This window comes from Capricornis sumatraensis, chromosome 3 (assembly GCF_032405125.1).
Source record: "Capricornis sumatraensis isolate serow.1 chromosome 3, serow.2, whole genome shotgun sequence".
Taxonomy (NCBI): Eukaryota; Metazoa; Chordata; class Mammalia; order Artiodactyla; family Bovidae; genus Capricornis; species Capricornis sumatraensis.
In genome coordinates, this window is record NC_091071.1 from 63,884,912 (window position 1) to 63,901,521 (window position 16,610).

Sequence of the window (16,610 nt, forward strand, 5' to 3'; positions counted from 1 at the left end):
AATTTTAAAAACTGGCCTTACAATGTAATATTATTAATACAAATGTTGAATTGATACTGTTGATACTCAACCTTTCCAGTCAGAAATTTCATTTTCTCTTTTAAGTATATCACAACCTTCTTATGCTTCTGCCCTTTACCCTCCTCTGGAACAACAGAAACTTTAGTCATAGAATATCTTTTTACAATATGACTAACTCGACTGTAGCAGTGTATAGAGTGTAGAAGCCTCCTGTAAAGTGATTCCAGAAACTGGAAAGAGAATAAAATCAATACAATGGATAGTATGATATCTTATTAGCACAAGAAATAGCACAAGAATGAACCTCAAAAGCACTTGAGTTTTAATCACAATTTCCCACTGCACAGGTGACCTCAAGTAAGGTGTTTAACCTCCCTCATCCTCAATCTCCTAATTATTTCTAAGAATACATCACTACCCACTTAGGGTTATTTTAGGATAACTCAGTAAGAACTCAATAAATAGCTATTGTTATCTTAAAGAACACTTGTAAGTGTTTTATAATTAAAAAAAAAAATTAACCATTATCCCTAGGAGACTAGACTAGAGAAAGCTATGATTCAGTTCAATCCTGTTTATTATCCTGTCTGTGCTAAAGTAATGGTGCACCAAAATGGGAATTATTATTCAGTTATTTGGTTTTAGGTATTAAATAATTTATGTAGCACATATTTAACCCTACAGCATTTAAATCCCATCTTCATGTTCACAGAATTACCCTTTGGATAGTGGGTAACTCAGTGAGAAGCCAAGGTTACCTGTGCAGGCTCTGCCAGTCAGATGTACTCTTGTTTTCCTCCCTTCTCCCTCACTGGACATGGACTCAGGAGCCAAGAGTGCAAAAGAAATGAAGCCTTTATGGAATGCATTCTGGTTGGAAGGGCTGCAGCACTCTTCCAAAATCCAAAGTCAACAGAAGAATTCTCTAATTCTACTATAACCTGGCCAAAAATTTCTCTCATGATGACTGAATTCCCTCTGTTTTGAATTTATGCTCTCCAAACAATATATAAATTACAAATTTTGCTTTCTACATATCTTAATATCAGAAAGGGCAATAACAAGAGTTCTACACCCCAAAAAAGAAATAATCTAATCATAAATGAATACACCAGGGCTCTAATTTTTTTCTAATATCTTATGAGTGTTACACATATGTTGGCCATCCACAATCTGATCCTTTCTGGAAAAACCAGCAAGTCAAGTGTCAGAACACCCAAAATAAAAGCCAGATTCTAAACCATGGGTATAAGGGTTCATACAGTAAGGTATAAATAGTTGTGACACTTTCTGTGATTAATCATTCACTTAACATACATACACTGCTAACATAAACCACTACAAAGCCACACTACTCCACAGAAGACAGTAGGTTTATGCTTTCAGTGGTGCTGGGCACAAAGTGCCTATCTGCCCCTCACACAGAGCAAAGATGCTATGCCTTCAACACTCAGAGACAGAGAAATGAAGGTAATATCTGAGAAGAGAGGAAGTTGGTTTTTCTAAGTTGACAAGATTCACTTTTTACCCGCTGAAGATTTTGTAAAGCCATCTCTACATGACAAGTTTCTACTGTATTAGACATTATTCTACTGAAAATATAAACACTCGATCTTTAGATCCTGATTCAAAATACCTATAAAATGACACTTTTGAGACAGAGAAAAGGAATGTGAAATGGATAATCAGATATAAAATTTCTGTTACATTGAGGAGTATGATAATGGTGGTGGTTTAAACGCTAAGTCGTATCTGACTCTTTGCAAACCCATGGACTGTAGCCCAGCACGTGCCTCTGTCCATGGGATTTTCCAGGCAAGAATACTGGAGTGGATTGCCATTTTCTTCTCCAGAGGATCTTCCCAACCCAGGAATCGAACTCAGGTCTCCTGCATTGCAGGCAGATTCTTTACCGACTGAGCTATGTTGATAATTGGTTTTACCAGGTCCTTTTAAGGGATATATATACAAATATTTAGAAGGGACATGACAATGTCAGAATTTGATACACAAAAGAAAAAGAAAAGCATTTATTACAAAATATTAGTCACTTTTAAATCTAGGGAGAAACCATTATATTATCTTCTCTACTTTTATATATGTCTATTATTTAATGTTATATTTGTTATTTATGTTTAAAATTTTTCATACAAAGATAAATAAAAGGAACAAAACAGAGAATAAACCAAAGTTACCTTTTCCCAGTCAACTCAATTTGTCCTTTCTTATTGAAGATGAACTTGGAATCATTATATCCCCATCCATTCCATTTCATAACTTCTTGCCTAATAAGCAGAAAAATATATGAGATCTATGCTAAACATCTCAAAACTGAACAGTGCATCACTGACTATTGACTTTCACAATCATTTAATAGAAGACCTTATTCTACTAATATTATATTGCCTTAAATAAAACAAATATATTAAAAATGTCAGTGCATGAATATTTCTAAATATAGAATCACTGATGGGCAGCACCTGCTTCCTAAAGAGCTACAGCCACTAAATTTAATGCATAATAAGGAAAAAGGAAGAAAGAAGAACAATGGAAAAAAATTTTTAAGAGTACACATACACTTCATTTTGTACATGTTATTGAGTTTGCATTATATAATGGCCTATATGTAATTTTCCATTCAAATTTCAACTGAACAGGAAACAAATTTCTGCATAAATTAGAAAAATCACAATTATTAATCTGTTACAATAAAAAATACCAATTTACAAAGTCATTTTCATCAAAATCAATGATTCACCCATCCAACTTTGCACATTACAAAAGAATTAGACAGGCCTGGACCCATGTAGAACACAAGCAACCACAATGAAGTACTGTATCAGCATTTAATATATATTTTAGCATGGGACTGTGGTATACTTGGGTCACTGAAATAAACTAATGGTGAATCTTCTTATTGCAAATTCAGTGATGCAGTTTATGATGAAAATAGCTGAAGAAAACTCTTCTCTATGAAAAAAGTTACTTGCTTCATTAAAATTTCAAAATATATCACAGGAAAAAAATCTGTGTGGTGATGAATGTTAACTAGATTTATTATGGCGATAAATTCACAATACACACAAATACTGAAACACTAAGGTGTACACCTAAAACCAGTGTAATGTTAACATGTCAGTCTTACTTCAATTTTTTTTAAATTTCAAAATAAAGATGTACTATGAAAGAGTATACTAATTTTCCATAATTCTCAAGGAAGAAAATGACAGCGGACAAGTAAATCTTTTATTATAATCATAATTCTTTTCCTGAATCAAAGGCTTTTCAAACAAGTAGAATGATAACACAATACAACTGAACCAAATACAGTCATTAATAGTGTAATGAAATTCCTATCTAAACACAAAATTAAGAAAAGCTAGGAATGCTATCTTTAAAATTATAACTGCTATCAATAAAAACTATAGTCACTATACAAAAACAAACTGTTCAAAAATGTATGTTTTGTTTTTCAAAAACATCTTAAACAGTATCAAATCCAGATATTAGATTTGCAGATATGCCTGTTATAAACTACCACTCAGTATTTTCTTCTTATTTCACAACTCTACCCCACTGTAGAGAGAGATTTTGCAAGAGAGCTTCTGGAAAAAAGTCTCTACAAAAAGATCTCATGACTACTGTCATACGACTAACACACACTCATTTCCTTAAATTTATACAACGTAAAAACAGATTAGGTAATCATCCACTTTGCCTTTTTTAATGATTGCATTCTCTTCACTTTTATGAAAATAACTTAGCCAGTATTCTTATATTTCCATAAGAGAATAATATGGAGATTTTAGCTAATATCTTTACTTAATATTTTATAATATGTGCATAAATTTTTATATATGAAATGATTATTTTATTAGTGAATTTAAACATTTGCCAGGAAATCTGCACGCTATAAAATAGTAGTTTGCTATTACACAAAATAAATGCAAAAAGAGCAATATAGTCATTTTGCCTTGATATTACAATCACTAGCCATGGGAAATTATTTCACTACAGATGATGGATTTGGCATGTTTACACAGCTTAACAATGAACATCATTTTCCTTAAAAATTATACTTAGAATTTAAAAAAATTATCCCCAGATGGCCTCAAAATAAAAAGCTAAATGTGATTACATGTGTTCACTCTTAACATTTCACAAGAAAAACGAATTGAGGTAAGCAGGAAATATCTGCTGAGCTATACTGAAAAATGAAGACATACTCAAGATTCTGGAACTGAAATTTTCAGTTGTGTAATATCCTAAAGAACTTCCAAGCTTTCAACTACAGGCTAAGGTACCTTTTTCTCTTTTTTCATTTTAATCAGAAATTCTACCTATGATATGCTGCTGCTGCTAAGTCACTTTAGTTGTGTCCAACTCTGTGCGACCCCATAGACAGCAGCCCACCAGGCTCCCCCGTCCCTGGGATTCTCCAAGTAAGAACACTGGAGTGGGCTGCCATTTCCTTCTCCAATGTATGAAAGTGAAAAGTGAAAGTAAAGTCGCTCAGGCCTACCATATTCATGCCAATTTTTGGAGGCTTCCCAGAAGTTGAAATAAAGGCATTTGTAATGCATTTGTGCCTAAAACAAAAACAAAAACAAAACGCAAGCCTATGCTGCTTAAATACTATATAATTAAAATCTATGTTAGCTGAAAACCAATCTTCTATTATTTTTAAAGTATCCCACATGCTAAATAAAAAGTAGGCTTTTTATTCCTAGGCTTCTGGTTTTAAACTTTTACACGTATGTCCTTTCAAATGATTAATATTTCCTAAGACACACACAACTATGTGATTACCTTAAACTTTAACTTCTTATATAGAAGAATGTAATGAGAACACTGAAGGGCATTACAGTATTAACATTTTAAAAATTAAAGTAAAACTTTACATAATCATAGAATTCAAAAACTAAAAAGGTCCTTAGAAACTATCGAGTTCAACTGCCTATTTTTCAGATAAAGAAATGTGAGCCCCATGGAACATACTCCAGGATAGACAACATCTTGGGTCAAGCTTTAGTAAATTTAAGAAAATTGAAATCATATCAAGCATCTTCTCTGACCACAACACTAGGCAACTAGATATTACAAGAAAAAAACTGTAAGAAACACAAGCACATGAAGATTAAACAACACGTTTCTAAATAACCAACAGGTTACTGAAGAGATCAAAAGGGAAATCAAAAAATTTCTAGAAACAAATGACCTACCTCAAGAAACAAGAAAAACATCAAATAGACCACCTAACTTTACACCTAAAACAACTGGAAAAAGAAGAACAAAAAAAAACCAAAATTAGTAGAAGGAAAGAAATTATAAAGATTTGAGCAGAAATAAATGAAAAACAAATGAAAGAAACAATAGTAAAAATCAATAAAACTAAAAGCTGGTTCTTTGAGGAGATAAACAAAATTGACAAGCCTTTAGCCAGACTCACAAGAAAAAAAGAGAGAAGAATCAAATCAACAAAATTAGAAATGAAAAAGGGGAGGTTACAACGGACAATGCAGAAATACAAAGGGTTATTAGAGACTATTATGAACAACTATATGGCATTAAAATGGATAACCTGGAAGAAATGGACAGATTCTTAGAAAAGTTCACTCTTAGAAAAGTTAGAACTTGAACTTAGAAAAGTTCAAGACTGAAGCAGGAAGAAACAGAAATTATGAACAACCCAATTACAAGTACTAAAATTGAAGCGGTGATCAAAAATCTCCCAAAAAACAAAAGCCCAGGACCAGACGGCTTCACAGGAGAATTCTATCAAACATTTCAGTTCAGTTCAGTGGCTCAGTCGTGTCCGACTCTTTGCGACCCCATGAATTGCAGCACGCCGGGCCTCCCTGTCCATCACCAACTCCCAGAGTTCACTCAGACTCACGCCCATCGAGTCGGTGATACCATCCAGCCATCTCATCCTCTGTTGTCCCCTTCTCCCCCTGACCCCAATCCCTCCCAGCATCAGAGTCTTTTCCAATGAGTCAACTCTTCACATCAGGTGACCAAAGTACTGGAGTTTTAGCTTTACCATCATTCCTTCCAAAGAAATCCCAGGGCTGATATCCTTCAGAATAGATTGGTTGGATCTCCTTGCAGTCCAAGGGACTCTCAAGAGTCTTCTCCAACACCACAGTTCAAAAGCATCAATTCTTCGGCGCTCTGCCTTCTTCACGGTCCAACTCTCACATCCATACATGACTACTGGAAAAACCATAGCCTTGACTAGACAGACCTTAGTCGGCAAAGTAATGTCTCTGCTTTCGAATATGCTGTCTAGGTTGGTCATAACTTTTCTTCCAAGGAGTAAGCATCTTTTAATTTCATGGCTGCAATCACCATCTGCAGTGATTTTGGAGCCCAAAAAAATAAAGTCTGACACTGTTTCCACTGTTTCCCCATCTATTTGACATGAAGTGATGGGACCGGATGCCATGATCTTAGTTTTCTGAATGTTGAGCTTTAAGCCAACTTTTTCACTCTCCTCTTTCACTTTCATCAAGAGGCTCTTTAGTTCCTCTTCACTTTCTGCCATAAGGGTGGTATCATCTGCATATCTGAGGTTATTGATATTTCTCCCAGCAATCTTGATTCCAGCTTGTGCTTCTTCAAGTCCAGCGTTTCTCATGATGTACTCTGCATATAAATTAAATAAGCAGGATGACAATATACAGCCCTGACGTACTCCTTTTCCTGTTTGGAACCAGTCTGTTGTTCCATGTCCAGTTCTAACTGTTGCTTCCTGACCTGCATACAGGTTTCTCAAGAGGCAGGTCAGGTGGTCTGGTATTCCCATCTCTTTCAGAATTTTCCACAGTTTATTGTGATCCACACAGTCAAAGGCTTTGGCATAGTCAATAAATATAGGAGACTGGAAGGCAAAAGTAAGAAGTCAAGAAACACCTGGAATATCAGGCAAATTTGGCCTTGGAATACAGAATGAAGCAGGTCAAAGACTAATAGAGTTTTGCCAAGAAAATGCACTGGTCATAGCAAACACCCTCTTCCAACAACACAAGAGAAGACTCTACACATGGATATCACCAGATGGTCAACACCAAAATCAGACTGATTATATTCTTTGCAGCCAAAGATGGAGAAGCTCTATACAGTCAACCAAAACAAGACCAGGAGCTGACTGTGGCTCAGATCATGAACTACTTATTACCAAATTCAGACTTAAATTGAAGAAAGCAGGGAAAACCGCTAGACCACTGAGGTATGACCTAAATCAAATCAAACATTTAGAGAGAGCTAAAAAACATCTTTTTCTGCTTTATTGACTATGCCAAAGCCTACTGGATCCTACTGTGGATCACAATAAACTGTGTAAAATTCTGAAAGAGATGGGAATACCAGACCACCTGACCTGCCTCTTGAGAAACCTGTATGCAGGTCAGGAAGGAAGCAACAGTTAGAACTGGACATGGAACAACAGACTGGTTCCAAATAGTAAAAGGAGTATGTCAGGGCTGTATATTGTCACCCTGCTTATTTAACTTATATGCAGAGTACATCATGAGAAATGCTAGGCTGGAAGAAGCACAAGCTGGAATCAAGATTGCCGGGAGAAATATCAATAACCTCAGATATGCAGATGACACCACCCTTATGGCAGAAAGTGAAGAGGAACTAAAGAGCCTCTTGATGAAAGTGAAAGAGGAGAGTGAAAAAGTTGGGTTAATGCTCAACTTTCAGAAAACTAAGATCATGGCATCTGGTCCCATCACTTCATGGGAAATAGATGGGGAAACAGTGGAAACAGTGTCAGACTTCTTTTCTGGGGGCTCCAAAATCACTGCAGATGGTGACTGCAGCCATGAAATTAAAAGACGCTTACTCCTTGGAAGAAAAATTATGACCAACCTAGACAGCATATTTAAAAGCAAAGACATTCCTTTTCCAACAAATGTCCATCTAGTCAAGGCTACGGTTTTTCCAGTGGTCATGCATGGTTGTGAGAGTTGTACTGTGAAGAAAGCTGAGCACCAAAGCATTGATGCTTTTGAACTGTGGTGTTGGAGAAGACTCTTGAGAGTCCCTTGGAATGCAAGGAGATCTAACCAGTCCATCCTAAAGGAGAGCAGTCCTGGGTGTTCATTCAAAGGACTGATGCTGAGGCTGAAACTCCAATACGTTGGCCACCTCATGCAAAGAGCTGACTCAATGGAAAAGACCCTGATGCTGGGAGGGGCTGGGGGCAGGAGGAGAAGGGGACGATAGAGGATGAGATGGCTGGATGGCATCACCAAGTCGATGGACATGCGTTCTGGTAAACTCCAGGAGTTGGTGATGGACAACGAGGCCTGGCATGCTGCGATTCATGGGGTCACAGAGAGTCAGACAAAACTGAGCTAGTGAACTGAACTGAATGCCTATCCTTCTAAAACTCTTTCAAAAAATTGCAGAGAAAGGAACACTTCCAAACTCATTCTACGAGGCCGCCATCACCCTGATATCAAAATCAGACAAAGACAACACAAAAAAAGAAAACTACAGGCCAACATCACTGATGAACATACATGCAAAAATCCTCAACAAAAGTTTACCAAACAGAATTCAGCAACTCATCAGAAAGCTCATACACCATGATCAAGCTGGGTTTACTCCAGGACTGCAAGGATTCTCAATATATGCAAATCAAGCAATATGATACACTATATTAACAAATTGAAAGATAAAAACTATATGATCATCTCATTAGATGTAGAAAAAGCCTTTGACAAAATTTAGCACCCATTTATCATTAAAATTCTTTAAAAAATGGGCATAGAAGGAACCTACCTCAACATAGTAAAGGCTCCATATGATAAGCCTACAGCAAACACTATTCTCAATGGTGAAAAACTGAAAGCATTCCCCCTAAGATCAGGAACAAGACAAGGGCGTCCACTTTTACCACCATTATTCAACATAGTTCTGGAAGTCCTAGCTACAGCAATCAGAGAAGAAAAAGAAATAAAAGGAATCCATATCAGAAAAGTAGAAGTAAAATTCTCACTGTTTGTAGATGACATGATACTGTACATAGAAAACCCTAAAGACAGTATCAGAAAATTACTAGAGCTAATCAGTGAATTTAGCAAAGTTGTGGGATACAAAATCAATATGCAGAAATCACTTGCATTTCTATATAGTAACAATGAAAAATCAGAAAAAGAAATTAAGGAATCAATCCCATTCACCATTGCAACAAAAAGAAATATCTAGGAATAAACTTACCTAAGGAGACAAAAGAACTGTACACAGAAAATTATAAGACACTAATGAAAGAAATCAAAGATGACATAAACAGATGGAGAGATATGCCATGTTCCTGGGTAGGAAGAATCAATGTTGTGAAAATGACTATACTACCAAAAGCAATCTACAGAATCAAGGTGATCCCTATCAAATTACCAATGGCATATTTCACAGAACTAGAACAAAAATTTTCACAATTCATATGGAAACACAAAAAACCCCGAATAGCCAAAGCAGTCTTGAGAAAGAAGAATGGAGCTAGAGGAATCAAGCTGCCTGACTTCAGATTATACTACAAAGCTACAGTCATCAAGACAGTATGGTACTGGCACAAAAACAGAAATATAGACCAATGGAACAAGACAGAAAGCCCGGAAGTGAACCCATGCACCTCTGTGTACCTTATTTTTGACAAAAGAGGCAAGAATATACAATGAGGCAAAGACAGCCTCTTCAATAAATGATGCTGGGAAAACTGGACAGCTACATGTAAAGGAATGAAATTAGAACATGTTCTAACACCAAACACAAAGATAAACTGAAAATGGATTAAAGATCTAAATGTGAGACCAGAAACTGTAAAACTCTTCAGAAGAACACAGGCAGAATACTTGACGACATAAATCAAAGCAAGATCCTGAATGACCCAACAGAAATAAAATCAAAAGTAAACAAATGGGACCTGATTAAACTGAAAAGCTTTTGCACAGCAAAGGAAACTATAAGCAACCTGAAAAGACAGCCCTCAGAATGGGAGAAAATAAAAGCAAATGAATAACTGACAAAGGATTAATTTCCAAAATATACAAGCAGCTCATACAACTCAATGCCAGGAAAACAAACAACCCAATCAAAAAGTGGGAAAAAGACTTAGACCTTTTTTCAAAGACTTACAGATGGCTGCCTAACACATGAAAAGATGCTCAAGATCGCTCATTATTAGAGAAATGCAAATCAAAAGTACAATGGGATATCACCTCACAATGGTCAGAATGGCCCTCATTAAAAAATCCACAAACAATAAATGCTGGAGAGGGTGTGGAGGAAAGGGAAAGCTCTTGCACTGTTGGTGGGAATGTAAACTGGTAAAGCCACTATGGAAGACAGTATGGAGATTCCTTTAAAAATTAGGAATAAAACCACCACATGACCCAGCAATCCCACTCCTAGGCATGTACCCTGAGGAAACCAAAACTGAAAAAGACACATGTATCCCATTGTTCACTGCAGCACTATATCCAATAGCTAGAACATGGAGGCAACCTAGATGTCCACTGCCAGATGAATGGATAAAGAAGCTGTGGTATAGAAACACAATGGAATATTACTCAGCCATAAAAAGGACTGCGTTTCATTCTGTTCTGATAAGGTTGATGAACCTAGAACCTATTATACAGAGTGAAGAGAGTCAGAAAAAAAAGATAAATATCATATTCTAATGCAAATTATGGAATCTAGAAAAATGGTACTGAAGAATTTATTTACCAGGCAGCAATGGAGAAACAGATTTATGGATACGGGGAGAGGGTGAGATACATGGAAAGAGTAACCTAGAAACTTACATTACCATATGTTAAATAGCCAACGGGAATTTGCTTTATGGCTTGGGAAACTCAAACAGGGGCTCTGTATCAATCTAGAGGGGTGGGATGGGGCGGGAGATGGGAGGGGGGTTCAAAAGGGAGGGGATAAATGCATGCCTATGGCTGATTCATGTTGAGGTTTGACAGAAAACAGCAAAATTCTGTAAAGCAATTATCCTTCAATAAAAAAATAAATTTAAAAATAATGCATGCCCAGAGAAGAGCTCATGATTACACAGCTAAGTTAACTGTGAGCACCAGAAAGTGAACTCTCAGTCTTGTCATTCTTCCTCTTCAGGCATGTAATATTTGAAAACTACTAAGTCATGCTCTCAGGTAACCAAAATGGTTTAAAGGAACCTCTTCTTCGTCACATTAACATTTTTCTAAATACTATTACATGTTATTATTATAGTCATTCTTCTGCATTTGATCTAAAGGAAAACATTTTTTAAAAATCAAGGAATCTGGTTGTATTAGTACACCCAATGACTTATACTCTCTTTTTCTAGTGGATAATGAATTCTGCCATTCAGAATAATGACTCCAAAGCACTAAAAAACTGAAATGGAGAATGACCAAAGAATCTTCAATTTTCCATAAGATTCAAATAAAAGAATTCAATTCTCAACTAACCACAGAGATCAATTAATCAGACTGATCTCTCAGACTTGCCAATTTTTAGAGCTAACTACAAATTTAATGTCTTCAAAATATAAGACCTCCCTCTTCTGCGAAGAAAAGCTGGATCGATTTTACTACACACACACACCCACCCACACAAAGCCAATGTTTTACACGTTGATATATTGGACCATAGTGCTTCCCAGGGGGCGCAGTGGTAAAAAATCTGCCTGCCAATGCAAAAGATGTCAGAAACGAGGGTTTGATCCCTGGGTTGAGAAGATCCCCTGGAGGAGGAAATGGCAACCCACTTAAATATTCTTGCCTGGAAAACTGCATGGACAGATAAGGCTGGGGGGCTACAGTTCACGGGGTCGCACACAGTCAAAGGTGACTGAGCACAAACACACACATTTGACCACGGTATCGAACAGTGAAAAAGCTCCTCGTATTAGCTGGCATAACAGAAGAAAAAGGAGACATTAAAGTACCATCACATATACACAAGGTGGCAGTATTCGCCCATGCTATACTTACTCAGTGGTCTGCATTTCCTAGTGCTGTTTTTGCAAAATTTTAAACTGAAATTTAGGGTTAGCATTATCTTTGTCAAAACCATAAAATTCCTTCTTCATTCTCAAAATGGGAAGTTTTCATTTTTAAGTCTCTATATAAACATAGATTAATAGTAACAGTCAGATTACTATTTCCCTGTTAGTGATTGAAAAAGATCATATGATCTCAGTTTTTGGAAAATAAAAACTAAAGTATGAAACTTAAGCCCCAATGCTGAATTTCTAACTAACCAAGCTCAGGATCAGTTAAATTCAAATTAATTCCACATATATTATAATATTAAGAAGTTTAAAAAAATTTTTTAATCTTTCAAGGGTTTTTTTAGTACTAGTTAAAATCCTTATCTGGTAATGTGTTTTATTATTTTAAAACCCAAATAATCTAAAGAAAATGATGAAAGTGAAGTAAAAAGTAAGTGTTGAGAAAAATACCAAGATTTAATAAATATTTCCCTGAAAAGATATGCTACCAAAAAAACCTGTAAGTGAAACATATTCCTACTAGTTTCTCTTTTTTTAATAAAAATCTGAAGTTATTTCATTCATGCAAGTTCAGTACATGATACAATTGGTTGGTGAATATTCCTACTTTACACAGATCTATATTCGGTGTAGGTAATGATTATCTGTAACCTTTATTTTTTATTCCTAGTAGCTTTTATTTAAAAAAATTTGAAGCTGAGGTCCCATTAAAAATATAAAGGCCTAAAGAGAGGAGAAATCTGCAGAACACCATTTACTTGTAAACTTAATTTAAAATGTTTATGATTTAAAACACATTTAAAATCATGTTAATATTTAGTCTACAAGTCCTACAAAATTATTTCTAAAAACTCAATAGCAAAACGCCCATACAACTATTTACAGTGCTTACTGTCTCGATCTAAGAGTGCATCTAATCCCCTTTCAAATGCTGCTGCTGCTGCTAAGTCGCGTCAGTCGTGTCCGACTCTGTGCGACCCCACAGATGGCAGCCCACCAGGCTCCTCTGACCCTGGGATTCTCCAGGCTAGAATACTGGAGCCATTTCCTTCTCCGCCCTTTCAAATAGTTATTAATCTAAGTAGCTTAGCTATATGGAGAAGGAAATGGCAACCCACTCCAGTATTCTAGCCTGGAGAATCCCAGGGACAGGGGAGCCTGGTGGGCTGCCGTCTATGAGGTCGCAAGAGTCGGACGACTGAAGCGACTTAGCAGCAGCAGTAGCTTAGCTATAAGTGTAACAATTTATGTACTACAAAAAGAAAGCCCCTTTACAAAAAAGGATTGTTAATTCACTAAGTCATATCGATTCTTTGTGACCTCATGGACTGTAGACCCCCAGCTCCTCTGTCCATGGGATTTCCCAGGCAAGAACACTGGAGTGGGTTGCCATTTCTTTCTCCAGGGGACCTACCTCACCCAGGGATCGAACCCAGGGCTGCTGCTTTGGCAGGAGGATTCTTTACCGCTGAGCCACCAGGAAAGTCCCCACAAAAAAGAACAGAAAAAATCAAATAGAAGACATACAAAACCACCACTTAATTTACACTGCTACAAATCTCCCAGTTCTAAGACTGTTAAAAAAAAAAAGAAGATAAATGCCATCAGGCTTTGAAAGCCTAACACTGTCAAATATCTGAATCACAGAATATTTCCTCTTGCCCTCATATAAAACTCATTAACTCTTCTAACTATACTTTTATATCCTACAGAGAAAAACTGGCCTACTGAAGTGGCCAGGAGGCTTGACAATTTTTTCATCGTGAGTTATCTACTGGCACTTCAACTTTTGGTCACTAGTGAAGGAAGTTAACACAAGTCAAACTATCTAAGTCCAATTAATTCTGGGACCCTAAGAAGATCAGGTTTCTGAACAGGTCAGTAAGATTACAGTGCATTCTCCTTGCAAAGCCTGGATATTACCATGCAACCCTTTGAACTTCAATATGAATTTCAGTCTTCCTACAATATCCCCTAAATTAAAACTACCTGCCGTAATAAAAATCTGGCCCTTCCATGTAATAAATCAGTTTTCTAACTTTAGCCTGTGTGACTGTGTAAATGGGATTATACATAAGATTTTGGACACAGGAAGTTGTCAGCAAGAACATGGAAAAGAGGAACCAGTAAGCATTACTGGCAAACCACTCCACAGAGCAATGGTGTGCTAACTTTTCGTATGTAATGTCATTTCCATGGCTCAGCTATACAACTCCCAGGTATACTTTGGGCAGGAATTCACACACAGTTCCATCAGGAATCTTGTGTGATATAGTCTCCAGAGCATTACTCATAAGAATAGCTGGAGGCAACCACTGGCAAAATGAGTGAGTAGGAAGGAAATGCCCTAAGATACTGACTGAGTAGGCCAGCAAGTCTGTTTGGTTTTTCCTGTAAGACAGTAACGGAAAAACCTGAACGAACCTTTTGGCCAACCCGATACTAGGCAGCAATCAGAAGCAGAGAGGTAGACAGATACACTCAATAGATACAGAAATATGAAGTTTTTTTTTTAACAGTAGTGAATGCAAAAGGGGAAACAATGTGATCTATAGCATAACACCATTTAGGCAAATTAAAAATACACACACTAAATAATGCTACATATTTTATAAAACACATATACACATAATTAAGAATATTCAAGGGTACATTTGGAAAGGGGAGATGGGATTAGAAATCAGAGACTGAGGAAATAAAAATAAGAGTCCTCACATTTGTTCATAGGCAAATGCCATGAACTAAAAAGTGTGATTACCACAACTCTGAACCTGACGCAAATACATAGCTCAACCCTTTGAGTCTCAGTGCAGTTCTCTATGTTCCAAGAAAACAATCCTTTCTTTGACATACATACAGAAATTCCATGATGGTTCATTATAAAGCCCACTGCTGGTTTACTTAGCAATCTCTGCAAATTGCTGGTTTCTTTTTAAATGACAGAATTCCATTACCAATGAGTCAGCATCAAATACACAGCAAATCAAATACATATTTAATTTCCTACAGTCAACTCTTTATAGTTTGCAAGACTCTGGTACTGTAAAGAAACTTTTTAAGACCTGAATTCAAAGGCTAAAAGTTATGTCCCTAATGTCCAATTCCTATTATACTCGATATAAATTAATGAATGGAGGAAAAAGGAATATACAGGTGTGGGGGAAATCTTTGGAGGCACAAAGATGCCTGGAGTAAATAAAGTAAGGCCAGTGTCACCCCTTGAGAGGACAACCTGGACTCATTACTCATTGCAGTCTCCTTGGGTATGTTTCCTTACCCCCACACTTGTACCCTACCATATTCTACCAACTGGAAATTCATTATTGTTTGAACTGAATTGTTTCAATGCTGTTTGAATTGTTTCAATTTCCACACTGAAAATGGAAACACAGAGTATCAGTCATTCATACCTATGGTAGTATATATTCCAAGTATTTTGTGCTAGGGTGGAGGAGGGCCTGGCAACCCACTCCAGTACTCTTGCCTAGAGAATCCCATTGACAGAGGAGCCTGGTGGGCTACAGTCCGAAGGGCCACAGAGTCAGGACACAATTGAAGCGACTTAGTAGCAGCAGCAGCAGTACACACACACACACGCAAACTTGCTATCTGCCATTCTGAAGACCTGGAAAGGCACAATCATTCCACTGTTCACTCTCCATGTATCGGTCTATGTAACTGAAGAAAACAGCCCAAATCTGTATCAGGAAATTGTCTCAGCAAAAGACAAAGAACTTGACTATGTGTGCTCCCTGAACTATACTTCAAATTTGGTTTATCCACTGTCCACTTGTGATCTAATCAATGTGGCAATTTAGGTAATCAATTCCAGAATTTCTCTACACTGAGCTAGGAAAATGTCACTTAACTTTCATTGCTCTCTCCAGTTTGGTGGAAAATAGAAGAGGAACTTTATCACAAGCTTTTTATACTGACCAACCTGTAAGGGACCAAAGGCCATTTATGCTACAGCCTTTCATTTTTGCAAAACCTATAAAACCAAACAAGACAGTATGAATGTCTCTAAGAATCTGTATGTCATTTTACCATGAAAACCAAGCCTCTGAGTTTCCTTTCTTAGCTTTCCTCCAGGGGACAACTCAATACCTTGACAAGACCCTAAAAAGGCCAAGACCGGAGTCCACATCTGCTTGATATACGTGGTATTCTAGCTGTAACAAGTTGTGTTATTTTTTAACTTAAAATAGTAACAATAATAATCAGCAGCCCCTTCTAATTTAAATGACAAGTAGTTGGGATTGTTATCTTTGCTTCTGGCAAACCCACAGGGAAAAAAAAAAATGAACACCACAAAGTTTAGGGGAGAGAAAAGGAAATACTAAAATTTGGACCCAATCACAACCACAGAGGTTCTCAAACTTCTTGGGAATATAAATATTACCTTGGGTGTTCATTTTAAAATCAGAGTCCTGACGCGGAAAAAAGGGAACCCTCATGCAGTGTTCTTGCCTGGAGAATCCCAGGGACGGGGTAGCCTGGTGGGCTGCCGTCTACGGGGTCACACAGAGTCAGACACTACTGACGTGACTTAGCAGCAGCAGCATACAGT

At 36.9% G+C, this 16,610-nt stretch overlaps 1 protein-coding gene across 1 annotated transcript in view; it reads right to left on the reverse strand.

Moving 5' to 3' along the window:
• AGPS (alkylglycerone phosphate synthase) overlaps positions 1-16,610 on the reverse strand; it is a 133,780-nt gene that overhangs the window by 94,722 nt on the left and 22,448 nt on the right. The window contains exon 2 of the mRNA XM_068967169.1: positions 2,217-2,306. Coding sequence (XP_068823270.1) covers positions 2,217-2,306 — 90 coding nt within the window. The remainder of the gene's footprint in view (positions 1-2,216; positions 2,307-16,610) is intronic.